Source organism: Nipponia nippon, unplaced genomic scaffold (genome assembly GCF_047370975.1).
Source record: "Nipponia nippon isolate SJK-2023a ecotype South Korea unplaced genomic scaffold, ASM4737097v1 scaffold_13, whole genome shotgun sequence".
NCBI classification, from domain to species: domain Eukaryota; kingdom Metazoa; phylum Chordata; class Aves; order Pelecaniformes; family Threskiornithidae; genus Nipponia; species Nipponia nippon.
Window position 1 is genome coordinate 12990923 of NW_028262324.1, and position 27419 is coordinate 13018341.

General features: G+C 40.5%; 1 protein-coding gene across 3 annotated transcripts in view; it reads left to right on the forward strand.

Annotated features, from left to right (window-relative positions):
- CDH4 (cadherin 4) overlaps positions 1-27419 on the forward strand; it is a 461862-nt gene that overhangs the window by 191268 nt on the left and 243175 nt on the right. Inside the window, exon 1 of one of the 3 annotated variants that reach the window (XM_087750190.1) lies at positions 7556-7661. The exons of the other annotated variants lie outside the window; for them this stretch is intronic. Within the exon in view, the coding sequence (XP_087606316.1) occupies positions 7595-7661 (67 nt within the window). The 5' untranslated portion in view covers positions 7556-7594. Of the gene's footprint in view, positions 1-7555; positions 7662-27419 lie in introns of those variants that run through there. 3 annotated transcript variants of the gene reach the window in all.

Here is a 27419-nt window from a genome sequence, read left to right on the forward strand (position 1 = left end):
GGGTGGCTGCTGTGGCTTATCATCCACTCTCTGAAAAGCTTCTGTTTCTGAATGTGTCTGATTTTTAGCATTAAGTGCTCTGCAAGGTACGCACTGCTTCCTGATGTGTCATCTTCTGAATCCCTAAGAAACCTCTCTAATAATACTGAGTTATCACATCATCTAACAGAAGTAAGTTCAGAGCAAAACATAACAGGTTTAGTGTCATAAAGCACACCTTTCTTAATGAAGCTCCTGTCATGCAGGCCATGCCCTGTTTCCCATTTATCAGAGAGGAGTGCTTAAATTCCTTAGTGTCGGTCTCTAAATGAGGTGACTAAGTCAGAAGCCTGTTCTCCCCAGGCGTCCTGCGTAGTTGGTGCAGAGAGAGATGCTCCTTCTGTGGATGATTCACCAACTTCCAGGTGAGCCTGTCTTTCTCCTTTATAGAGGAGCACAGACAGATGTCTACAGCGGATGGAAATGCTCCTGGAGCACATAACAGTATTTCCATCTGTGGCTTCTTGCCTTGTCTCTACCACCAGCATGGCTTCTGCTGGTGCTGATGCATTTAAGAATCCTGAAAGCTTTATGTACTGGCGTTTTATTGTGATTTGTCACTGGGAGGTTGCAGTCCTGTTCATCTAATTATTTTCTACTGATAATTATTACTAGTATTTTATGCTTACTCTTTTATGCTACCACATAGGGTAGTCCTACGGTGCTAAGCTCAATGCAAACCATAATAAGAAAACGGTGCCTACACAAAAAAATTACAAATGTAGTATGAGGTACGATCCATCATTGTAATGGGCAGGAGGAGTAGGTGACCTTATGGTGATAATTAAATATGATGGGCAGGATGCAGCCTCCGACTCCCAATTCTGAAACAAGAGCGAACATTGGCACCCATACTAAGCGTGCGTGGATGGCAGCAAGCACTGAAGCAGTATTTACCGGTTGAGCTGAAATGGGACTGTAGTTGTCAGTTTAATGTCTCAAGGAAGTAAAAAACTCTGCTGTGAAAAATGAAAGAGAAAGGTTGTTTAGGGTTCGGTTTTAAGAATTAGCTGATTTCTTTTTGATCAGCCAGTAGTTAAAGACGGGTGTGTATATCAGATTTATCTGCAAAGGAAGGCTCAAGGTATTCTTCTGCATAGTATGTTGTTCATACAGAAAAATGGAACTTAGTAAATGTAGTGAATTAGCAAATGCAAAGGTGAAATTGGTGAGGTATCTTCAAAAACATAATAAAAAAAAAAGAATGTTTATTAGCCTGTTTGTCATAGATTTACATAAAACATAAGTCTGGCTGCGATTCACCACCTTACCCAAACACCACCTTTAATTCCTGCGTCAGGAAGTACAATTTATTTATAAACTAGGAACAGGTTGGTAGGGCGTTCCTTAATCTTGCTCTGGAAGTGTTGGTGGTAAATTTACTAAGTGTCTTGAATTGAATCAACATTTTATAGGAGTTACAACTGTCGTTTTTATAGTGAATAAAGAACGAGGAGAACGAGGGAAAAAATACCAGTTAATTAGTTGTTGAAATCACCAGAAATGTTTTGCAGGCTCAAGGCAGTGCAGTGATTTACGAAAGCTTACAGCTGTAAATATTTTGATGTATGTATGTTTGTATATATATATCTGTAGATATGTTCCTCATTCAAATAATGCCTTCTCCCCCTCCTCTTTCCATCAGATCAAAGCATCATAAAATGCATCCAAGATTTGTCCTCACGCAAGGTTAGTCCCATCACTTAACTTGAGATGGGGCTGCGATTCTCCACCATTGTTCTTTTATGTTGGCAGTACCTCACCAGTCCTCCCAGCTTTATTTTCCTCCTATATTATGGAGCTCATTTTCTCTACACTCTGATGCACCCGGTGCTGCAGGAGATACCAGGCATGTGACAGTCTCCAAGTCTTTCATCTTCAGTGTGATACGAATAAAATGGAGGGAGAAATAGGAAAGCTTTTCAAACAGAAAAAGCAGCCTCTGTCTTCTCAGGGTGTGAGCGGGGCCTTCCTGAGAATTTCTGTGGACTTCAGGAAATCCAGCGCTGCCTTTAATCTGGCTGTTTGATTACAGTTGCCAAGGCAAGCCTTTTAACTCCACTTTCCTGCAAACAGGACTTTTCGTGGCCTTTCACTAGTGTTTCTTTCAGCAGTGTCTTTCCATTACCTGCCATCAGAGCAGGCCGTTTTAAAGAGCTGGAAACCTCATCCTCAAGTTAAAAGGGAATTTCAGATTATTTTACTGGTGCTAAAATTTGGCAGAGTTTCATGGGCCAGGATAACAAAAGGAATCGATCTGTGTAGTCAATAGGTCGTCTGCCCGTTTCTCCCTGTTTGACAACGAAGCCTTCGCAGACAAAGCGGTCCTGGTGAGCTTCAGCGTAACATCGTGCTCCCAGGCCTGTGTGATAGAGAATATAAGACAAATACGTTGAGACAGAAATACTGTACTGATCTCAGCATGATGCGTCGGTATGCCAGAGGTCCTGTTTCAGTGCTCCTCGGAGCTTTTTGCTCTAATACCACTTTTAAACAAAGAGATCCCCATTACTTTTTGTCTCCTCACAAGGCTATCGGTTGACCTCCAACTTGCCGCTAACAAGACTGCTGTTTCTTTCAAGGGACTCAGCCTACCTTGACCATTCTGGCTGGAGTAATTCCTCATACAGTCTCTTTCCCAAACTGTATTTGCTTTGAATTGTCCCCGTTAGCTCTGAACTATGGTGTTCATCATTTGATCCAGCGACATCAGGCCAAGCGTTTTAGGTGAGGAATGTGTTGGTGAATATCACGTATAGCTGCCTAAAGACGCGTAAATGGACGTTTGCCTTCTGGCTGCCTCAGGTTTTGTATGATAACTCGAGACGTTAAGAAATGCTCCTAAGTTGATATTGGGAAATTGTGTGAAACGGGGAATGTTGGGAGGAACGTGCTGTGTGATGGTGGATAGGAAACATTCCTGTAAGATTCTGCTCAACAAAAATAGCCTGTTTTCTGCGATTCTGTCCTTAGCAAGAAGTAGAACAATGGAAACGTATTCCAATTTCTCATTGCTAAACAGCTTGCTCTGGTGGTTAAATGTAAGAAATAAGTATGCCATGTGCAATAGTAGTCTGTGTAATTAATTATGCTACCTGTGGCTACGAGCATAATTTCAAAAGGAATAGAAGTAGCCAGCATATAACAGTTTGAGAAAGGAATCAAGATAAATGTTTTATCCCCTGCTTTGTATTGACAAGGGGTTGGGCTTTGCCCTCTCTGAGTTGGAGCAGTGAGTGCATGGCAGCAGGAGTTCAAACCTTGCCCTTGGTATACCTGGAAAGTGAAGTGGAGGCGCAGGTCACGGCTGTTTGCCCGTCTTACCTGGTTTATTAATTTGTCAGCTCAAAGAACCGCTGTGGTATGGCAGTTGTCCAAGTTACAAGCTAATATGTGGAATTACTTTGAAACCAGTGGGAATACTGCAGTTCGTTTAAGTAGGAGAAGCAATTTGCTCGTTGTAGGGTTAAATATAGCAGCAGTGCAGTATTTTTGTATTATTTTATTTATTGACCAATTCTTTAAAAGTCCACTTTAAATTTTAATGGTCATTTTAGAACTATTAAGTCATCAAGTAGTTAACGGTTTAAAGACTTTTAAAAACTGTTCAAAGGTTTTTAGACTAAATGTTACAGTATATCAGTTAACGTTGCCGCCTTTAAAAATGTAGCGTTTCCAATGCATGTTTGACATGCTCAGGGCTACTGCAAGTCTTGATACTTAGAAGGAACCAACTGCAATGTAAGGCTTTAATATTTTATGATGAGAGTCAAGCTGTTTAGGAGGTATGTAGGAAAAGTAGATTATATTTTGTCACCGTGCAGGTTTTCACTCAAGGTTAGGTACACGACTATAATGTCACAAGTTTAGCTCCTCCCCAACAAAAGAAATATAATACGGCTGTCAAAAATTAAAGACTATATTGCCTATGTTGAATAAAATGCATTGAAAAATATTCCCAGGGGAACAGGCAGATTTTTAGTTCTGATCCAGCAAAATGCTACTTTCTGTCGTGCTCTGCTTGTCCCCATTCCTGCTAACGTGCATAAATCTGGAGTGGGGTGAAGGCTGCTGCTCAGGAGTAGACTGAATTCGTGCACCAGCGAGAAGCTCTTTGATGGCTGGAAAATCCTTGCAGCTGGTGATTTGGATATCACGGTCATTTTGTGCAGTTTAAGGTGGCAAAATGACTGCAACTTGACCATAGAATATGGTTATTACAGCGGTTGGAACAGGCCAACAAGGACGTGCTTTGTCCGGTATTATTGCATTAAGAGTGCTAGATACACAATTCAAGCTGGATCCCAGAAAGGTCAATTCAGTTTATCAAATGCATGTTTTTAAGTAATTTCTGTATGTTTTCTTCAGGCTACCCTAGAATCTTACATTCATTTCTCCCGAGATTAATCCTTTTAATAGTTATCTATATATACACTAATTAAGCATAGTTCTCTTTTTACCTTACTATTTCAGATAATTTGGTTTTCCTGTAATAGTTTCTTAGGCACAGATAATTTTTTGAGTTGGATGTTAATATCTTCATGAAGTATAAGAATGACAGCTTGTTTTTTCTTTTCCCCTTTCTAATAAAGGGTGACCATTCAAGACTGAACAGCCTTAGTGACTGGAGAACTGTTGTTACACAGGGCATGAGTTACAGCAAAAGGACTGTAAAATGCGGTAGAATTTCAGATTTTGATAATAAAGATTCATCTCAGATCTCCTGAGATGATAAAGGTGTTAAATGACTTTCTTTCTGTGCCTTTCTAATATTTCAGATTTCATAGTACCATCGCTGTCGAGATCTATTTGACATTCTATAACACTTTCTCAAACAACAGCCTGTCTCTTCTCCTGACAGAGAGCATGCTTTGAATGAAAGTTCATTAGTCTATTGAAACATCTCAGTTAATTGCTAAGCTAGTACCCAGAATTGTCAAGTTCATATTTCCATCTGTGCCACAAGCATAGCAATAAAGAATTTTTTTGGACAGGTTAATTTGCCTAAAATACCATGTAGTCAATCAGAGTAACAAAGTTGTTGATGGGAGCATCTGTCAAACTGGAGCTTTCATCAGAGCTGTCCCTCTTTGCTAGACGAACATCTCTGGCTTCCACGAGTTGGCAGAAATACAGCAAACAATAACAGCAGCTGCACTAGAATAATGTTATTCCGATGCTAAACACCAAACAGCTGGGTGTTGCATTGGTAAGAATGGTTTATAGTTTAGCTTCTTATGAAAATAAAATTCAGTCATTCAGATATAGCATTGTTTTAATATTTAATTTAGATTGTTTATATTATTTGCATTTTGTTAATTTTACATTTCATATAATTTGCTTGAAAATAGCACTTTCTTCGAAATTGTGTATGTACATGTGCATGCATAAAGATTCCTAATACGTGGTGCTTTTCTTAAAAAACAAAACAAAAACAAATTAAATGTCTGCATTAAAAGCAAATTAAATGTATAAACTGAAATTATTTAAATGAGTTGGGAACTTGCATTGAGATTTCCAAGGCATGCACTACATGGCCCACAGTGTGCCATTAATTTTCTGACAATCAGAAAGATCATTTAACAATTAGGTTCCAATCTTTACTGCATTTCTCTCATCATTGGTAGTGCATACAGTGACTACATCCAGTATTTGTTATATGAAACACATCAACGTTAATGGAGAGAAAAAATACAATAACTTTATTTTCCTACAAATGACATTTTTCATGCTCTAGGAAACAAGCTCAAAACTCAAGTAATTCCAGCTAAATCAGTGGATTTAGCCTAGATTTACTGTAGTGTGAAAAAGGGTAAAATTTGACCAGTAACATCCAGAGCTGCAGAACTGAAAAAGGGATGAGATGTGATGAGCATTACGGTATCCAAAAATAGGTTTTTATCTGTACCTTTTCACTAGTTCTAAGAAAAATAGAGCTTCCTTAAAATGTTTCCTTGAAAATGTCTCTTTTTATTGTTGATGACTATAAATACACATGTACCTGCGTGAACTGCCTAACTGCTGAATAGAAGGTAGTCTTGTATGTTAGTTCTTGTTTATGGGCATGCCTGCATTCTGTCACAAAATTTAGTATCTCTGAAAACTGAATTATGGCTGTAAAGTGGTAAAGTTCCTAAATTAAGTACTGATGATTTGACTTTATGTGTGATAAGCCACTACCATATGTGCAGTAAGAGTTTTAAGTGGAATTAGATCTTTCCTGCCTTTTGGTAGGGGGCATTGATTCATGCAGTGCTAGTGCAGGTACTTGTTCATTTTTAGTAAGTACGTGGCACATTCTGTGCAGAAGGAATGTGGTAGAGCTGATAAAATTTATAACCTTAAAAGCACACGTGCATTTGGGATACGTGTAAGCAAGGACAGGATAGGAATCAGTTAAACAGGAATGAAATGTTGCCTTCATTTAAGGCAGAAGCAGCTTCACTTAAATAGGACCGAGATTTCACCCAATATAAACTATGTTGTTATAACCACTTTGGAAGGACACAAGAGACTGTAAGGTCTTTGTTTACAGGGAGGTACGGTGCCAGCACACTGAGGCCAAATTGCAGTAATGGTAAATATTTGGAGCATGTGAGTAGAGGCAAGACACAGCTTGAAGAGGAGGGAAGACTATGCTCTTTTGGGTTGGTTTTTGTTTGGTTTTTTTTTTCCCCCTGAAAATAGAAGGTAGCATTTCCCATTGCTCTCCTGCTCCTCCTCCACCTCCCTACCAAGCTGAGGAAGCAGCTCTTTCCCACAGCTGCACAGCCGACTTGCTGAGCTCCCTACCCTGTGTCCGTCTATTTTAGCTGTGCAATGGGATGACAGCCAGCCGGCATGGAGGTTGGAGAGTGCTGTGTGATGGAGAAGGGTTTTATTGCGCTGTACCAGATAATGAATACTGAAACTTTCCATAGGATTATATAACTTTGGAGGAAGCTTTCATTAGTCTCAAAGGTTTGTGGGTTTTTTTTTTTGTTGTTGAAAAGCCACAGGGCATTTCTGCACATACCTACACAGGTGGCACCAGTAGCTGGATATCCCCTAGGCACGTGAGAGACCAGCAGGGAAGGGCCATGAGTCTGTATGTCCCACCGCTCACAAGTGAGCATGGACTATTAGACATTTGGAAGCACAGTGCATTTTTTGATTAAAATCTATGAAATGTCTGATGTTCACCCCAAGAGGGGACTAGGGAAAAAAAAAAATCACAATCCTCTGCACGGGCAAGAGTTTCTTGACCATTTGTAGTTTTGATCTCTGTGATACAGTGTGAGGCTTGACCTTGCAAATTAATAATACTTAACAAACTAAGAGAGATGTCGCAGGGTGTTTATGTGCAAAGCACTTTAAGATCCTCTTCTAAAAGATGGTGGAAGTGTACCCAGCATTAATACTATTTTGGTCCTTCCTTAAAAAAGCGTCATTCCACCTTCTGAATACATTTACTTCTCCATCGTGGCTGGGTTCCCTGGCAACTTCTTCAGTGAAATCAAACATATGTGTGTTAGAGTCTGCTGCAGGGAAGAATGTTACAGAGCTCGTCTGTGGGATGTGGAGTCCCTTGTCGCTGCCTTGTCCTGATGTTTGGCAGTGGGTGGAAGGGAAGAGCGGACAAGGTGGGTAAATATAAATTTGTGGGACATTTGATTCCATCCCCCATCCACACTGTCCTGCTTCTCTCCAGGCCTCTTAGATGAGGAGGGAGAGCAGCTGGCAGGGGGAAGACTTGGACAATAAGAGAAGTACATCAATTTTAGAACATAAGCCTATCAGCTACTCTGTATTCTGTCAGGCTGTGGGGGAGAACTTAGCTTGTCTTATTAATGTCATATCAACATGTCTTATTAATAACGATAGAACCACTCGATACCATCCAAAAAGAATATAATAAGATCAGCTATGATAAGAGGTCAGGGCACAGAGACTTTTTTTCTGAATACAGACATCCATACAAATGTATAGATAGGTTTCTCTCTTTTTTTTAGAGTTTGTGTTCTTAGCAAAGTTAACAGAGGTTTGCAAAAGCCTCTACTGTTTTCATTGTCTTGAAATTCTGACTTTTGCCCTTGGAATTGTCCTGAGTATCTCTGAATCCACAGATGTTTTCAGGCAGGTAGTCAATGCGGTACAGTTCTGAAAGTTTACCCTTGTTTGCCCCAATTACCGTATCTTGTCAATGGAATCAGTCTTGTCCTGAGAACCGTTTCCTTATTGAAAATCTTGCCAATAAAACCTATGGCTTCATTTACTAGCAGATGGGGTTTCTTTTCAAATTTACAGCTTCAAAATAGAGCTTTGTAGGTGTGGTGGGTTTCTGCAAAGCTTTGTAGATGTGACTGCCGTGCCAGGCTGGAAATACGGGTGCTGGAAATCTGGATGCTAGGTCATAGGATGTGCCTCAACTAAAAAGTAAATAATGTTGAAGTCAAACTGTGGTCAGGGAAGACCCCATGCCAACAGTGTTTCTCCATATTCTAGCACCCATCTTCATAAATCCACTGAGTTGGAAGTGGTTATGTCCAATTCACTGTGTGAACGAGGGTGGCTCCAGATCATACCATTTTTTTCTTGTTTAAATTATTTAAACTTTTTGTTTTAAATGAAGGATGAATTGGACGCAGTTATGAAATTTTCTATGTGGCTTGTATAAATTGAGTTCGGTTATGATTACTCGTTTTATTTAAAAGTAGAATAATTGACCAGCTGTTAATGGCCAACTTCTGAAGAGAGGTCTTGATCCTGCGGTAACTTTACATTCCTGGAGGACAATTTCTCACGAAACCAACATAATGTGTTGGTAATGATTACTTCATCGAGTCCATCGGTTCCCTGGGAACCATTAAGCTGGAAGACCATCTGCTGCTATTAGTCCATGCATGACATTCCTGTGGTTTGACCTGTGGGTGATGTGCAGGGAGTTTGGCCAGTGTGTGCAAAGCAAGTGTCAAAAGCTGAAGGTCTGGGCAGGTGTGGGCTTGCACTGTGTGTCCTGGTAAGCTCTCAGCCACAGCCGGTGAAGCAATACTGAAGATCATCAAGGCAGACCCGTTCTGAATTTGCGAGGAATCCAGAAACAGCCATTTATGGAGGCTTAGTGGGATTGTTAAGTCTGTGATCAGAGCCAGGAACTAGAGAAAGCCTGAGAGAAAACAATTTCCCAGGCAACACGAATAACAGGAGATATCTTAGAAATTGCTAGTGTCCTCTTTGAACCAACTGTGCTGCCTTAATTAGCTCCTTTTAGCAGAGGAACTGCAGCATGGAGTCTGGACCTGCAAAGCCCTGGGTGGCTCACAGGACACGCAGAGGTTAACGCAGTCCGAGGCCCTGAGGGACTGGTAGGGCACCGAGTGACTTTCTGTAGATCACAAGCTGTAGGATTTTACCCGGTGACTCTGTTGCTCCTGTAACTTCTATGCAGTTAAAATGCTCTTTCCAGACAGGCAGCTAGTCATGATTTGAAAGCGGTGAGATGTGGAACATGCCCCTCCTTTTGACCCTTTGTTCCATCTCCTAAGTGCCTTCGCTGTAAAGAAAGTTGCACCCTACAGCTTATTTTCTGCCTTCAGTCTGTGGCCATTAATTCTTAGTATTTCTTTGCTGGGTGGAGTTCCTTTGTATCTGTATTTTTGCCTTTTGGTTGTACAGAAACCTTGAAATGTGATTGTTGCAAGTCCAGAGATCTTACAAACACATGCCAGAAAGCTTGCCTGCTTTTATTCTGCATCTCAGTTGGTCTAATAAAACACATTATCTCTTCCTATAAACCGTGATAACCCAACCTAAAAACCATTAGGGTTATGACAACACACCACTGTGTTGATTCTTATGTTGCATCTTGTATCTGCACAAACATTTTGGGTGTGCATATGGCTTTGCTTCACTTATTTCTGTCTGTGAGCTCATGCACTTTGTGGCACTATAGATTATGTCATATAAGAATGACAGTTTTATTTGCTTTTATTGTCCACTGTGGAAGCATTGCAGGTTTGATTCTAAATTAATCTTTATTGTGTTTTTAAATTTCTTCTTATTCCTTGACATAACCTGCTATCTCTCAGACTTAGCTTTGCTGGCTACAATCAATTTATTATTCATAAATTCTCTGTTTTGACAGCGGTAGACTGGATTCAATTACTGCCAAAAGGCCCAGTCATACCAGGCTGCGGTGTTAGAAAATGAATTGTTCAGTGACGCGATCTGTCTTAGTGAACATTAAGTGATGCTTTGATAATTATATAGACATACGTATGCGGGGGAGGGGGGGAAAAGCTTTGGGAACATTTTTTGTTCCCCCCTGTGGAAAGCAGTAGTGAACAGCGGAGGAAGATAAATTGACAGATTGTTATTAGCCGAGGCATCGTGTAAAGTCAGCTAAGGCCTACTGCTACAGCTCCGCTGCGTGTGCCGCTGGAGGGTGGACCGCAGCAGAAGACTGAAGACTGCAGCAACACATGGAGCAGCAGACAAAATTAACACCATCATTTAGTTTTATTTGTTACAGTATTAAGTGAGCTGGAAGATAAAAATGTTTAAAATAAGCCCTCAGAGAGAGACTGTGCCAGAGAATCCCAGAATCTTCGTATTTCCAGATGACAGAACCGTACCTTTTCTATTATTTTCCTGGAGAAAAAGGAAGAAATGAAGACCAGTCCAGGTTATCTTTCAGGCTGACAGGTGAGAGGATTGACTGTAGGAGTTTTGAAGGCTGCACAGGGTGTCTGTCAGAAGACAGCAAGTTTTGCTGACAGCATCAGATTTACACACTTCATGGGCGCACACACATTCTCTACAGCGAGACAGTGACTAAACGCTGGTTTCCTTCTTCAGACTGCATTCCCCTTCCAGGATAAAAACACTTTTTTACAGATATAAGACTCTGCAGACACTGTGGGTAAAAAAAAAAAAAAAGCTATTTTGCCCTAAGGTGTTTGTTGGGTCTTTTTGTGAGAGTTAATTTTTGTCATTAGCGCTTTCCCTAGTCGGAGTTGCCTGTGAGATTAAAACAGATATAGGAGGAGGACAGAAGAAATCTCCATGCTCATTTGTCATGTGGTCAGGCTTTTTTCTAGAGTGAGAGTGGAGAAATTTGGCATGTGCTATCTTTTATCCATGTGAAAATACAGAGGTTCAAATGCTGAAATCTGCCCCACGGTGATGACGAGGGATGGTGGGATTCTCGGGAGAAGCCGAGTCCCCGTTTCCAATAGCTAAGCAGAGTTGCGAGAGTTTTAGAAGAAACTTTCTGCAAATGATGGGATCCGTTGTGAGAGGCTTGACTGGAAATGCGGTCGTTTCTGAATGTCTAAAAATGTGCCAGAAATTGGAACTCTGGGGAGCTGAATTCTTTTGAAGGTCAAGTCCTAAGTCTTTCAGGTAACAATTTCATGTAACACCTTGAGGAGGAAAACTGACTTTTCATTACTGAGTCAGCTGATTCACCTCACCGGCTTACATCAGACGGCTCGGAAACTGATAATAATTATGCTCAGCTCTTCTAATAGTATTTTTCATGAGTAGATACTGAGGCAATGAGGCATTTCAGGAAGTCAATATCATTGCAGTTATGTTACCCTCAGAGAAACTGAGGCAGAAAGGTGTGTGCAAGGTCATTCAGTAACCCAGTGGCAGAGCTGTGGATACAGCCCAACCCTGCGCTCTGTGAGCTCTTTTAACTCTTCACTCCTTGTAATTGTGAGAGGGATTCTTTTTAAAAGCATCTTATCTTTCATGAATGACAGCAAAACCAAAAAAAGAGAGTCCAATAACAACTCTCCTCTTCTGTACTCTCACACGCATTTCTTTTCATTTTTGTTTCACTATTTTGTTTTTCTTCAGCAGTGATTAAGGAAAACATTCAAGAAATGAGGAAATTGTGAAGGACTAAACATGAAGACCCCCTGCATGAGAAAGGGAATTCTGATGCAGGAACTGGAGAAAAAAATAGTGATGCTGAAGCTAATAAATGTATTAATATTGTCAGGATAGGAATCCAAAGCAGGGGTTTGTTTGTTTTTAATGCCCGTTCTCAGAACAGTATCTAACCTATTTAATTCAGAATAGGACATTGCAGTGTGTCTGTGAGCTTGTCCATGATTTCTATATTCCACAACCTTCTGAACCTCCTGTAGCAGTTCCTGGTATAGGTATAATTCTATGACTCTATAATATTGGATTTCACACCACCACACATAATTGCTTCTGTATTTACTTCTGCTTGCTCATGTGGACATGCACAAGCACAATCAACTTCATCTTTAGTTTCTCTGTATTTTTTGTAATGAAAGCGGTCGTTTTTGCCTTTTTTACCCGTTGAGCTGTTGAAGCTGCATCTTCCTCACTGTGTGCCGTCAGCCTCTCTCTGTGACTTTCCTCTGGCACCTCCAATGATGGTACCATAGCTGCTTGCAACATCGCCGGGCCATTTTGCAAGGAGCAAGAACCTGTATAGCATGCAGGCTTCTAGCATGACCACGTATTTTGTGAGTAGCTTTTTAGTTAGGCTTTTATGACTACTTGAGTCAGTTAAGGTTTTTTCTGATGGCTTCTTTTACCTGTGCTACAGCTTGCCAAATTATCAAATGACTGATCAGTTGTTTTTATTCAGTAATGTATTCTGTTCATTAAAATATTATTCAGGGGAAAAAAAAAAAACCAAACAAACCCTATTCAGTTAATATCAATTGCCAGGTCTTCTTAGAATCATGCCATAAAATTCTGCTATAACTATCTTACCCTAGGGGCAAAAAGCAGATGTTTTCCGTGCAAATGTTTCTTATAATGGAAAAGGAAATGGTGGAAAGTAGTGAAGGAGAAAAGCAGAAACAAATCGCCCTGCTGTATATTTCCTATATTAACTACCATTCTGTGAGATAGCAGTGGGTGTTTAAAAACCCATTGTTTCTTCTTGTTACTGGTTAATGTTAGTCTCTAATACAGCAGGAGTTGCATTAATTGCCACTCTTCTTACACCGCCCCCTCCCCCCCACACCTTTTTATGGTAGCTTGACTCCAATATAAATAGGATGTTTCAGAATTTCATTTTTTTATTACCAGGTCTAATAGATATTTCAAATTCTCCATGCATAGTTTGGCATCTATCTGCATCCCTTCCTTTTAAACTATTATCCCCTACTTCAAACGATGAGTTCTTCAACTAATAAAATGGTTCCTGGAGAAGCTAAAATAGAATGTGAATGGAATTGAAACCTTTGCCAAAGTAGCAGAAAATATTTTCTTCCTTGAGTCAAGCCATCATTGGTGAAACTCTGGAAAAGGAAGGGCCAGCCCACTTGGGGCTGTGGGGGGAGAGACTGTGTCTGCATGCATGGCTAGATGAAATGGCATTCACAGTGGGCCAAAGTGGGCTGAAATGTGCAAAGTAATCATGCTGTGACAATGACACATGGACAATAGATCTTGCTTCCCCAGAAAATGCTCTGGAAAGATATGAGCAGATTAGGTTTTGCTCCTTTTTCTTGCCTTTCTTACCCTCTCCATCAGAATCAATCTTCCACCGGAAAGGAAGAAAATCTAAAGAATATCCTCCTTCTGATTTTGTTTAAAAAAAAAAAAAAAAAAAAGGCAGGGGTTTATTAACTATTTTTAAAATAATGGACATATATAAACTGTCTTTGAACTCATGGGAAAACCCAGCCTACACTGAGCTCCAGATAGCTCTGGCCAGACTCTTACTCCTAGTAGGTGGTTAAAGGCAACACGGTGGCGTGAGGTTTCTGCTGTGAGAACAGCGTGCAGCTACATGTGTGTATTTAGTAGCAGGAATGTCAGAAGGTGTGACTCTGGCGGTTAGTTATCTGTTTTATCAATTCTTAGAAGCCTCAGCTCAACACAACAGAAAAAAAAAAATAGCTGAAGCGAAGCTGTGTTGCTCTAGGAGGGAGTCAGGTGTCACAGAGAGCATCCAGAGAAGGAGAATAGTATGGATTCAGGGAGCAGCGAGCATTGGAGGGCTGCAGATGAGCTTTGGATGCTCAGTAATGATACTGACTTTTCAAGTACCATGGCTCACTAGGTACCTCTGCAGTCATCGATGGCTTTTCTTTTTCTGAATGGCTTTCGTGCTTGGGCATTACAGATAGAGAACATGTCATCTTCCTTTAGTTGAAACAGTTACATCCCCTCCTGACTTTGGGAAGAAAACAGCAACCCAAAGCTCTGCTCTGTAAGGGCTGAATATTCCAAGAGGTGTTCACATTGCTGCTAGATCTGTCTTTACTATCCCAGTAGGAGAAGAGCTTTCGCAAGCTCAACTTCTCCCTCTCCCGTTCTTCAGCTAGCTGAAATGCTACTTTCCCTACCACAGCTGCCACTTCCTTTTGTGCATTCAGTTGTAATCCAAATTTCATGCTGTCTTTGGTCATCTACTTTAGTACCTACCAAAGCAGTTTCTCAGACTTTCTGATAAGGAAATCATCATCAGCGTAAAGTTGATTGCAGCATCTGCACTCCTCCCTTCTTCCCCCCTCCCCATCGATGACACCATCAAGTCTGGCTCCACTGATAGTGAAGCAGAAAAAGAAGAAACCAGCAAGAATGGATATTGCTGTCAGAAAAAAATTACGTACATGCAGCACATACCCAAGTAAAAATAATTCAGTTTGTGAGATTTGGAAACCATTCATGGAGTTTATCAAAAGCAATGAATTAAATATGCTAGATCAACAATGATTTATTACCCGTCTACCTGACCCGTAGCTGATGTAATCAATACATTTATGATCCAGACTGTAAAGTGTCTAAATTATATAATGTGCATTCTGTGACATCCTACTCTAGCAGCAGCAAAGGCAATTACTCAACAGGCTATTGATAATAACCACTGGCTACATCAACTCGCATGGTAATTTAACATCTTATGTCTCATTGAATTAATTGATTTCCTTCATTGGCTGTATATATAATTTGCTGTGTTCTATTGTTTTTTTTCCTCTCTCTCTTAGTGAATACTTTGTGCCTTTCCAGTGTGCTATTGTAAAAGAAAAAGAATGTGTTAATTGAAGCGTTCGGGTCTTGAAGGGCAAGGAATGGGGTATTATTACATAACATATCACGATAAATTTACTAATAAATAATTCTATCCTGTTTGTGTCTCGCACATGAAGCAGTTACTGAGATCTCAGAGCAAACCAAAGTACTCCATCTTCCACCTTACCAGTGCTGCAAGTTGAGAACCTGCAAAATACCTGCGTGGCAAAGGGATGCTGTGCCTCCCATGCAATGGAGAAGTGCCCATCTATAGCATTTTTCTGCATGAGGTGGTTAATCAGACTTTGCCAGCTAAAGAGGTGGTGGAGCGTGCGCATCAGGCTGTATCTGCTAATTGCCGTGAACTTGATAGCAGCCCGTTGCCAACCTGCCGTGGGTAAGGAAGGAGCAGTTCTTGCCAATGGTTGGTTGCTAAACTCTACCTCATTCCCTTCATCCCCTACACCTCCACCCCCCAAAGCCCCTGTGATGCCACCCTGACAGGCTTTTTTAATAGATTTCATTTGAGAAAATAATGTTCTCAAAATGTATCTTTTTAATTGTTTTCAAAAGCAACCAAACCTGGTTTTGGGCGCTTTTCATCTTCAAAGCAATTTGTAGCACTAGCTGATAAACATTATGTTACAGTTAATATATCAAAGCATAATATGGTCTAAAACAGAATTGGTAGGTCATCCATCTGTGTCACATGAAAGGAACTGTTTTCCTGGTTTGCTCTGCTATTTACCTCTTTACCCAACTAAAGGAAATAACTCTGTAGTGAATCTTCAATGAGATGTTAGATTGCTTTGTCCTTTCTCCTTTTCCTCTCTTGATAGAGATTTAGAAGAGTTTTAAAGCATCAGAATCCTGTTGCATTTGGAAGAGGTTTCACATTCTGACCATAATCTTTATACTGTTTCAGCTGTTAGGTCAGCTGTGTTACCAAAGCTAATGTCAGTCTTTTCAGAAACAAATGCCTTTCTGGAAAAAATGGATGATATTGTATTGGGTTAACCAGATTAGGTGCAGGTGCTGGCTGAAGAGACCTCTATTTTTTGATTTCACAAGAACTCAGTTCTGTCCATTTAGACGTTTGCTGAACGTTGTTAAAAGAATATTACCTTATATATGAAAATTAGGGAATGGCAAAATCGCAAAGTTATTAGAGGCAGCAGTGCATCTGAAAGACCAGCATTTCTCATTTGTGGTTTTGCAGTTCATTAGATGTGTGACTCTAATCAGTCACATGAGAAAACTCTAAAGGCACCTGCTGATTAAAACCACCTTTTCAAAGATAGCCTCTAAAAAAATATACACAGCAATTAGCTTAGTAAATTGGCTTGCTTCCTGAAACATATTAATTCTTTCTGAATTATTTAAAGTGACTTCTTTTTAGTTTATAAAGTTAAAGATTTATTGGTGATCTTACACTCTGTGTCCTCAGACTCTGAATTAAGGATAAAATTAAAGACATAAAGTCCATGATGAAATGTGAACAACTGCTAGCTACGGCTGTGAAGAGTTTTTACAGCTGGAGGTAATCTAGTGGCCCCACTCACTCTGTCAGCCTGGAGGAGTCTACAGTGACCCATACTCATATCTCTATTTAAATCCGTAATCTGATATTCTTGAAATGTGATACAAGGAGCCTTGAAAGAAAAACACTGGCTACCATCTTTAATTACTGTCCTTAAGAAAGCCTCCAAATTTCAGCTCCCATGGTCTTTTATTAAACTTTTCTACTGCTAAGGATCATTATAAAAAAATCCCATGACCCGTCTTGAAGCCTTTAGTTTGAAGAATTAAAAAAAGAGTATAAACAAGGAGGTTCAGTTATAAGCACAAAGCAGATACGAGAAGTGAGAGCTTGAGAACAAGTCTCTGGGAAGCAGACAGAGCTTGTACTGTTTCTGTTTCTTCTAAAACCTCAGTTCTCAGCAGATCATCTTATGGTCCGTTAACTCCTGAAAATTTGAAGGAGAGATGCTTCTTGGCCCTTTAGAAAACAGAAGTACACAGGTAGTGAAGGAGTTGCCATTATAATAGATACTACCTTATCTCTTGCCAGGTATTTTGTATTTCTTAGCATCACGTTTTTGCTGTGCTAAGGGAGCAAACAAAATGGATTTGATAGCCAGGTGTCTTGTCTTGGGACTCATTCTTGTTCCTACTGTTGCCTTACACGCATTTCTCTTGTATCTGATGAAAAGTGTTGTACTCATTTTTATTTCCTTATTATGCTAAGAATTAAACTTTGAGAATGGTGGCTGGTTGCATTCACTAGGAACTGAATTCTTTAACTATAAAATTATGTTCTACTTATTCATGAAAATGGATCAATTAAAGTCAAGGGGACTACTCACATGAGTAAATGCTAATTAACAAAACTGATGCTCTAATGAAGAGGATATGGTAACGTTGCAGATAGATCCTGAATATTAAACATACTTTGCTTGGCAGCAGAAGAGGTGTTTACTCTACAGTATATAAGCAGTTTATTAAATTTCTGGTTGTAAATAAATGCTTTGGGTTGGCTTTCTAGTAGATAAATGTTCTGTACTTTTAGACTCGAGTGCTGTCTTGAACTTCGGATGCATACATCGTAAGTGTGCTCTTAAGTCAGTGCTGATCGGTAGCTTGGTGATACATAGATTGCTGATACCATCTAACTAAATGAACCTGTGATGTTGCATTACAAGCAGGGGGCTTTTCTGCAATAAGAGTTTAAGATATTTCTTGCCCAGCTGGAAAAAAAAGCTGTCTCTTCTTTCCCTCTGAAAAAAAAATAAAATTAAAAAAAGCTCAAAAAGCCTAATAATACAAAGAAGGGACATCCATTATCACATGTAAGTCAGGGGAGAGAGTCTTCAGAACAGCCTGGTAGCTGGATTTTCACATTAATTTATTTTCCTATTCATGGAAATGCTACTTTCATCACCAAGTGAACTTGGTGCTAATTAATTAAATATGAACTATTGATTAACGTATGAAGAACGGTGAAAGCTGTGGCTACAGGACTGGTCTATTTTCAGAGACTTTTCTGTATTCCAACTAATATCTTCTTAATATTTCATAGTTCAGGTCTGAATTAGCAGAAATAAACAACCACTTTAAGGGAGATGAGAGGTGGTCCCAGCAATGTGTTTTTGTAGCAGGGCTGTGTACAAATCAGAACATAAATGGGGACAAGGCCTGGGAGCCCTGTGGTGGGGTTCCCTGGCCGGGATTCCTGTCCTGACTGACAGATGGACAAAGTACTGCAGCAACGGCTGCGGTACGGTTTGCCTCAGCTCAACAGGCAGGAATTTCCAGGTGGTACCAAGAAAAGCAGGACATCCAGGGAATAACGCCGTTGACTTAAGCGGAAGTTGGATCAGATGCGTCACATCTTCTGTTAGGTCTTTTGGGGCAGAATTGAGACAGATGAAGGATAGGATATGCAGCAGACACAAGAGGCGCTCAGGAGGGGAGAAGATGAATGCTAATACGGCTGTGTCACCAGCTGCTGTCTCCTCTAGTCTTTCTGCTTTCCGTTCCTCTGTTCCTCTTCCATCCTTTACTTTTCACGTCCACATTTTTTCTCAAATCGGGGGGGGGAGCACCTAGCAAGTCTTGTTGACTGAACCCTCTTTCTGTGTGCTGCTGACACCACCTAAATGCAGGCTTGTCCCAACTTAAAGCTTAGTTGAAAATGCAAGCATGAAACCAAGCTGATTGAAGTGCCTGGGCATGCCTCTGGCATAGAAGTCTTTCACATGCGTCTAGCAGGGGAGATGAGAAGTGTTAGATGAGGACATTCAGCTGTGACAGATCCTGAAAATTGGGATCCTGGAAAGAAATCCTGTCCATTTATACTTTAAACAGTGGATTTGTTTGAAAGGGCTTCTAACTTTGGGATATTATGGGCATATAGTAGTTGGGCATCACATCCATGGAAAATGTGACATGTACTGTTGCTGAGGAACCAGCAACAAAGTGCTTCACGTTGCTTCTCACACAAGTAGGTTGTGTTATTTCTGATTTCTAAAATAACTTTATGTTAATCAAAGTTCTGTACAGCCTTAGCACTGAACAGCAAGACACAATGGACCATAATAAAATACATTGTGGGAAAAGATTTTTAAGAAAAGCAAAAGTCAAAAAATACCCAGCCTTCAAACGCTAGTTTTTCAGTAGGTATTGTGTTCATGCAATTTTTCTCTTTGCATTTTCACAAGAAAATAAAATGTACAGTAACATAGTACAATATCAAGCAAAACCAAATTATCCTGGGACGTGCATGGTTGACAGTATATCCAGACATCCACATTTTTGCAAGCCTGTTCCCAAGATGTTCAAAACAGTAAACAGATATGATTCCATTGATGTCTAATAAAGTTCACCACAAAAAGGCTTTTCCTAAAGAAGGTCTTTGAGACTGAAGTGACAGACAGCTGTCAAGGTGATTTGCTAAGTGTGAGATGAAAGAATGATAGCAAACAAGTGATGTAAGTTATTTATGGGATGTAATTTGGCCCAACCTTGAAGAATGCGTGTCTTTTATAAGTGGGTTTGGAGTGTTATTAATCACCTATGACATATGTTATTTGTGCATAATTACATGGCATTGACCCAATACTCAGTAATAAGGGTTCTGTGCATGCTTATCACATTGTTTGATCCTAGCGTCATGTGTCATTAAGACATAACGTACCAAACGTAGCATATTTCCACTCTCCATGCAGCTATAACTTACTAGTATCTCCGCTATAATCTCTAATTGCCCTGCTACCAATCCACGGAAAGCTAAACCTCTCTCTCCAAGCTAGTCCTATTCTAGTGCTCTCAGGACACAACAACTTTTGGTCAAAGAGCTAGATTTGAGCAGGGATTTCCAAGGTAATACATGATGATGTGTTGTTGGTGTTGGTTTGCATGGTAGAGTGCCTTTGATGCGTGGTCCGTCATGTAGCTTCCTACATTCAGTCTTTCAGATCTTCATAAGCCTGATAGGTGAGCAGGTAATTTCAGGGATGTGATGAAGAGCAGAACATTGGGCTGGTTTGCTTGGAGGGCCCTGCAGTGCTAATTAAGATCGCAAAGGTGACTTGGTGACTTTCGCTCTGCTTGCGCACGTTGTGTGAAGGGACACCGTCAGATGGGGTCAGGACAGATAGGTGGTACTCTGACATACTGAATATCAGTTCATTAAACAAAAATGGCATTGGAAGAACTTGCAGAAGAAAAGGATTTGTAAGCTAGGTTACTGAATGAACTAAGGACATGTGGTTTAAGCCATGATCTACTGAAGTGAAGGTAATCTGGAGGTTTTTATTATGCTTAAAGAAAGGAAAAATAAATCATTAGTAATCAATGCAGATAGTGATGGGGTGCCTGTTTTTCCGATGATGGCATTCTCTGTGTTTAACAGTAAATCATATACACCTTTTTCCAAGGAAATCTCAATAGTAGTTGAACTTACATATTCTACAGCATTTGGAAGGATGAAAATACCAACTTTTTTCACTTTCTGGGAATGCACTGCCTAACATGTATCCTTTTCTGGTTTTCATGATTTTTGCAATAGCATTTATAAAAAAAGAAAATTAAAATATTTAAACACAACACACTGAAAACATTTGTTCATGCCTGCTGGCCAGATTCCAACTTGTGTAATTAAATCTTGCAGTCTGTTACCTAAATGCTTCCTGCAGTTCCTGCTCAGTGCAGTCTCTTCCCTTAGTTTCTGGCCTCAGCTAGTTTTACTGTTGCTTTGCACTGCAGCACGGCTGCCACGTTGTATCACAAGGATGGCTGCATTTCTTTGGGAAAAATGACTTTCATATATAAATAATTGTTAAAGTGCTTTGGAAACCTCCCTGGGGTGAAAAGCACCATTGAAAAATAATAAGCCTTACAAATACATTATTAATATTGATACCGTTGTTGATCACATTCAAAACCAGGGACAGGGAGAAGGTTAATTTTGCAGTCTGTGTTACACCCCTGGGACTCAGGAAACCTGGGTGTGATATCAAGCTCTACCCTAATCTTCTCTAGGAGATTGGACAAGTCATTTATCCCTTTGTGCCTCACCCAGCCCGTGGACTTCCTTGGTCTTTGGCTTATTTATTTTGTGGTCTTCAGAACAAGGGCTTTTTATTAGCACGGATGGCCTGTTCCCTGTTTGTGCTGTCGAGGCGGAGACCATGAAGACAGGCTGAAATGGGCAGTCCGAAAGTCCTGATATGCGAATGCAGGTTTATGCTACCCTTCTTGTCACTGCCCTTTTTGTCATTACCCTTTACAGATGGACGTAGATGTTTTTCTAAATTAGAAACGATGAAGTATTTCTCACTGTTGTATTCAAGGTCTCACCCACCAGACATGTTTGTTCTGTGTTGATCTTCTGTTGCACAGTGTGGCCACTTAAGCTCCATCCACTGCCAGCTTTTTTATCCTTCTTCACCCCTTATCGAGCCTTTTGTAACCTTGGAAAGCAATTTGTAATGCATGTGAATGTGCAGAAAATACTCAGTGCTGATTCCCATACAGTAGAGCAGTTACTTATAGCTGTCCTTTAGTTTGAGTGAAGTCCTTCACTTTATGCTCAAATTAACCAATGTTCCAACTGAATTTGATGTTATCTCTCTTTTATTGATGTGAATTATTTATAGCAGAACTGTTGAATCATCAAAACGCGATTCCAGAGACTATTATTTATGCTAAGATATTAATCCCATGTTCCTATTAAGATTTATTCCTCTGTTCCTCATTCTGGATTCCTGAATTCAATTTAATTATTTCATCTTTGTCTTTTGCAGTCTAAGTGCAGCTAGGTTCGCATAGTAGAAGTATTAGATTGTGGATGACCGTGTTGAGGTCAACGACAAAATCTGTCTTTCCTGCTTACCTGTAGGTGTGGATTTGAATTTGTATCACAACCAAAGGTAGCTCATGGTTAGCGTCAGGGTTAGAGATAAACCTGTTATATACGTGGTTTATTTCTGCACCTGTGGACACAATATTTGGGTTGGTCCAGATAGACACTGTTACATTCAGTCTCTCTAAAGGTGACTTTTTGGCTGTTGTTGTTTCCTGTGTAAATAAGTTTACCCTAAGGGGGCAAAGAAAGTGTTCTCCAGTTAAGAAAATGTGTAAAAACTGCCTAGCAGAGAAAATCCTTAGCCTGAGTAGTAGAAACTGTGCTTATCTACTCTGCTTCTTCCCAATCGAACAGTAACTGGAGATAAGTCCATCTCTGGCAAGTCAGCTTTCTTTGTATATTCACTGTGGTGTGGGGTTTTCCATCTAAGTCTTGCAGAACGACATGTGCTGATGAGCACGGGTTAGTGGGCATGAAACTGCTCTGCAAAGGGTGAGAGCATCCAAGCGATAACGTAGGTGTAGCCCAGCAGTTTTGCTGCTCACCGGGATGCTTCTTCCTGAGCCACCTACTTGTGCCTCTTCTTTTCTCTTCTTGTCCTCCTTCTGCAGGATAAAGCTTCAGGAGATAGGTGCAGGTCACAGTTTTTTCTCTCCAGCACACAGTTCCATGGTTATTTTATAAGTAGCTTCTTGAAACAAGTGTTTCCTTTCTCCCTTCTGTTTTTCTCTTGCTTGGCACCAAGGAAAAGTGTGCCGTTGGGTCTGGTGTGCAGAAATCCATGTGCAGCCTGGAGGCAGCATCCACAGCCGACGTTGTATCAGCCAAGGGAAAGGGTGTTGGAAGATGTGCCTGGGGCAGAAACATGGGCTGAGCATGTTTCGGGAAATCCTAGCAGCAGCTATGTTGGATGAATGAGTTTAAGCATTATGGGACCATTACAAAGGCAGGTGCCAAGCTGGTTCTCTGTATGGTAGCCTGGAGGATTTTGCAACTTCGGGGTGAAATGTGACTGCTTTTATTTTCCTGCATTGTCTTCCCATGAGCAGAGGCCAGCAGGAGTGAGGACACAGGTCTGTGATTTCTCTCCCTCGCTTCGGGAAGGAAGAGTAATGAAACACAAATGCAAACTTACTAACATAAACAGATGAATCAGAAATGCTTCAGGAGGTAATTTATCTTCCCAGGGTCTGCAGGCTGGACTGGGTGGCTCAGCACCGTTGTGCGCTGCCCCCAGCCCGGAGCCCAGGCTGTCCCTGTGCTGTTCCCTTACGTCTGCTCCACCCTCCTGCATTTGCCCTGCTCCTCTGAAGTCAGCAGGGCTCCTGCACTCGGGGGGTCTGCAGCTTCTGGCAGCGCATTTTGTTTTGTGCAACTACAGCCATTCGCCACAAGCACTCTTGCAGATGATTTTAGGACCTTTTGTAATAATTACTGTTTTCTTCCAGGCATTTCTGCATCTTTGTATTCTAGTCAAAACCCCATCTCTTGTGCTGTTAGTAATGACGTTACGGCAGAGATCCCCCCGGCTTTATTAGGCTCAAATTTATACAGTGCTTCTGTATAAATCAAGACAGGACCCAAACCAGGGCTCTGGATAAAAGACACCCATAAATGTAGGGCAACCCAGGTGTAAAAGTTTGCAGCCATGGTTCTGGTTCATCTCTGGCCTTTATCTGCATATCTGATTAAAAAAAAAAAAAATCCTGCTTTAAATATAAAACAACTCTCTCAAGAAATCTTCCTTTGGAGTACACATATATTCACATACCAGGATTTGGAAAAACCTTTTGGCTTTAGGTACCTGCAGGTGGTTCCTTGGGAAGTACACGTCGAAAGCAGGAGTAGGGCCTTTTGTTTATATACGAATGTCATCTCACCTCTGATGTTTGATTGCCTTTCATTTGTTCTGAGAACAGAACTTAACTCATCTTCCTCCGGGGTGGCAGGGTTAAACAGCTTCCGATACCATCCGATGGAATAGTAATGGTGCCAGCCAATAAAGTTCAGCCAATTTTAAATCATTCCTAATGATTTAAAGAAGGAGGAATGTCACCCAGAAGAACCATTTCTGCATTCTAAAAGATTTTCTGCAATATTTTCCCATGAATGATGTGCTAGATGCAAGCCCTTGATCTTCAAATCATTGTTGTCTTTTCAGTGATAAATGGCAGAGTTCTGCTATGTTTGTGTGTAAGCACAAGTATTCAGGTGTGGTGTTTGGCATTGCTGGAGTGATAGATTCCTTGCAATTCCAGAAAACGCTAAGTATTCATTCGAATAATTATGCAGAATATGCAGGTAGTCATATCTGTTCTTTTTGAAGACCTTACTTGACCATTAGAAGCATGATGCAGCACTGAGATTAGATTAGCATTCCTGTTGCCAGTGGGACTTCCTTCATTTACAGTTGTGGTGGTTAGGTTTGGGTTTTCATTTGCCTTTTTTTTTTGATTGAGATCCGGGATACAGCTTGTTTGCATTGTCGTATGCAAATAAGAATAATATTTTTAAAAGATAGTACTTTACATACTCAAAACACCGGGGAAACATTTGCAGTCATTCTCACAACACCCTTGTGAAGTAGGTAAATATTGCAGTTATTACTTTACTGCAGTTTTGCATGGGAGATAACATATTGCAGTATTGCCGATGCCAAACAAGCATCAGACCTCCAAAACCAAGAGTGATGTGAAGGGACCTGACACATCTAACGTTGTTTATATTTGTATCTTAGTTTTAGAGCTTTCAGAGATGACGCTTTCAAGTTTTCTTGACAGCGGGGAATACTAAAATAATCTTTGCTTTTAATGAGCGATGAAGTGATGTTACATCTTTCCTGAGGCGGGAGCCCCTCAGAAAGCTAACAAAATTTCACAAGACTCACAGGCAGCGGCTGTATCCTGTGCCCCTGAAGTTGGTAGAGATATTGTCATTCAGTTTGGTAGGATTTGTATAACGCTCATGTCTCCTGGGTAGAGTTGACAAATTCAGGGACTAGTCATGATAAAAATACCAGGTTTCATGATTTGCCATAGATTAATAAAATAATTATATTAAAACTATGTGCAATTGCTGGAGATTAAAATTTCTGGGAAAACTAAAACTAAAAATAAGTGGTTATCATTCTACCTGCTGCAGTGGTATTTGTGTGCCTTCCACTGGCCCTGGGCTATCCGCTTGCTCATCTCTTGTGTCTGTCCGGGTGTCTGGGCATATTGAGTGAGGAGGTTGCAGCCACATCTCCAACAGTTCTTTATGTTTCTGTAGCTGACAAACCTGTCAATGTCAGCTTTTTTTCAGGTGGAGAGCGTGAGTATTGTTGGAATTAACATGCCAATTGAGTGGGAATTACCTTTACAAATGTATGATACACAGTGCAATGTGGTGTTTGCGTCCCTATGAAAAGGCATCTGGTGGCTGGAGTGGCGGCTCTTGAACTCTCTGCAGCTGCTTCTCAGCTTGAGCTACTCCGTGCCAGGTTTCCTCATTTTTATTAAAGGAAAGATAACCTCGTTGTAGAAAATGACACTGAGATTCCTAGCAAAAGATGGGGAATTTGACAGTGTTACCCTTGCATTCCTCTAACTGGATTTCCGTTTCTACAAGGAAAGAATAAATGAAAGAACAATTGGTCCATTTATGCACCGCTGTCGGGAAGTGAGTGACCACAGAAGGGAAGCAGACATCCTGTAATCTGTGGTCCATGGGAACTCTTGATTAAAAAGGAAAAGGAAGATATTTATCCATGATGCTACTCTCCTGTATTCATAGGGATTTGAGTGCATATATCTAGTCATCGGTACTAATGAGCTTACCGGAGTCTTTAAAGTGTTTTCCACATCAACTAGACAGAGCTTACCCAGGCTGTCCTTGAGGCAGCTTTTTTATTTTTTAAAAAAAGATGATTATATTTCTCTCTCTAAGGTATTTACGTGATCTCCAATACTGAGTACTGATCTTCAGTACATCTCCAGGAATATAGATGGCACAGGGAGGAAATGACTGATTGGAAGAGTGGGGAATTGAGACCTACTCCGATATCCTGAATCCTAAGCAAGTACCCAGCCTACTGCAGTTATTGCTGTCTCATAATATTCATGTGGCTATATTCAGAGGCAGATGGGCCTTCCCTCCTGTGCAACACTCTAAAAGTAATTTAAGCTTATGAAACAAAACAAGCATTCCACAATTATTAAGAGTTTGTCGTTTACTTTTCACAATTCCACCCATCATAGGGAAGGATTTTAGTAGCACTGCAGAATTGCAGCGATTTGAAGGATGCCACACTCTTAATACCAGTTTTAGCAGACTTAATCTTTTACTTTTCTAATACCTATATGATTCTGTAAATGCCAGGTGCACATTTCTATGCATTTTGTTCATCACTAAGATAAATAAATGAAAAAATTGTCTTATACCGTAAGGTCTTTCAGCTCCATCTACAGCAGAGAATGTAATTAGGCCCGTATCATTGATAAGGGGACTCTTCCCGTCGCTACAGTCTGTATAGCATCAGGATTTAGCATTTAAACTATATTTAAGTAACTGATGTGTTAGACAAAGGAAATCATGCAGTAACTGGATTGCCATTCTACTTTTAGCTCAGCATGCTTGTTGAATAAGGGCCAAACTTACTCGTTTCCTGGCGTTCCCTTTATTGTAGGCTGAGGAGCAGCGAATATCTGTGTGCAGTTGGAGGTTTCTAGCATTTCACTTCACTGAGTTCTCTGTTCCCTGTTGTCTCGTACAGACTGTCAACCATTTGTATTTCTGGGTTGGAACTAATCAGACCCATCTGGTCTTGCTGACAGTGCGAGCCAGGAGAATAGCTCTGTATCATGATACAAGATCCTGGAACTTGGGACACGGAGAAATTTACTGCCTCACCTAGCCCTGCTTTTTAATAAACTGAATAGTGCTATAGTGCAGCTCATTTTCTCCTTTGTTTTTTTAATCAAAGAAAGCAATTATCTGTCAGAGCACAAATACATAAATGCTAAGCAATCCATAGATAAAACATTTCCTTCTTGCTTAACTTGTAAGTAGTTCTTTGCATTCGTACTGGATGGAGGATTTTGTGCTGGAATGAGCCTTTCAGCCACAGAATAAATTAGAAACCAGACAAAGAATAATGATTGTCTTTTCAGTGTTTCTTAATATCAGCTCGTAAACGAAGGTTGGTAGTGTAAGATCTCCTGTTGCCTAGCCTGCGTTGGAAGGAGCATCCAGGCAGCTCCTACGTTACTAAAAGAATGCCAAATCAAAGGCGATGTGAGGCACTAATGCTGCATATTGTATGAAGTGTGCGTACCTGTGAGTATTTGAATTATGTGTTCATTGTACGTTAGGGAGAGAATTCAAGGCGAATCAAAGTTTGTATTGATTTTGAGACCGGGGGGAGGGGTTGGGGAGGATTATCTGAATAATGCTGTTATTCACCTTTCTGTTGGAAAATTAAAGTGGATAGTGCAAAGAGCACTACTGAGAGAGATAAATGAGCTGCTTCATTTCAGAA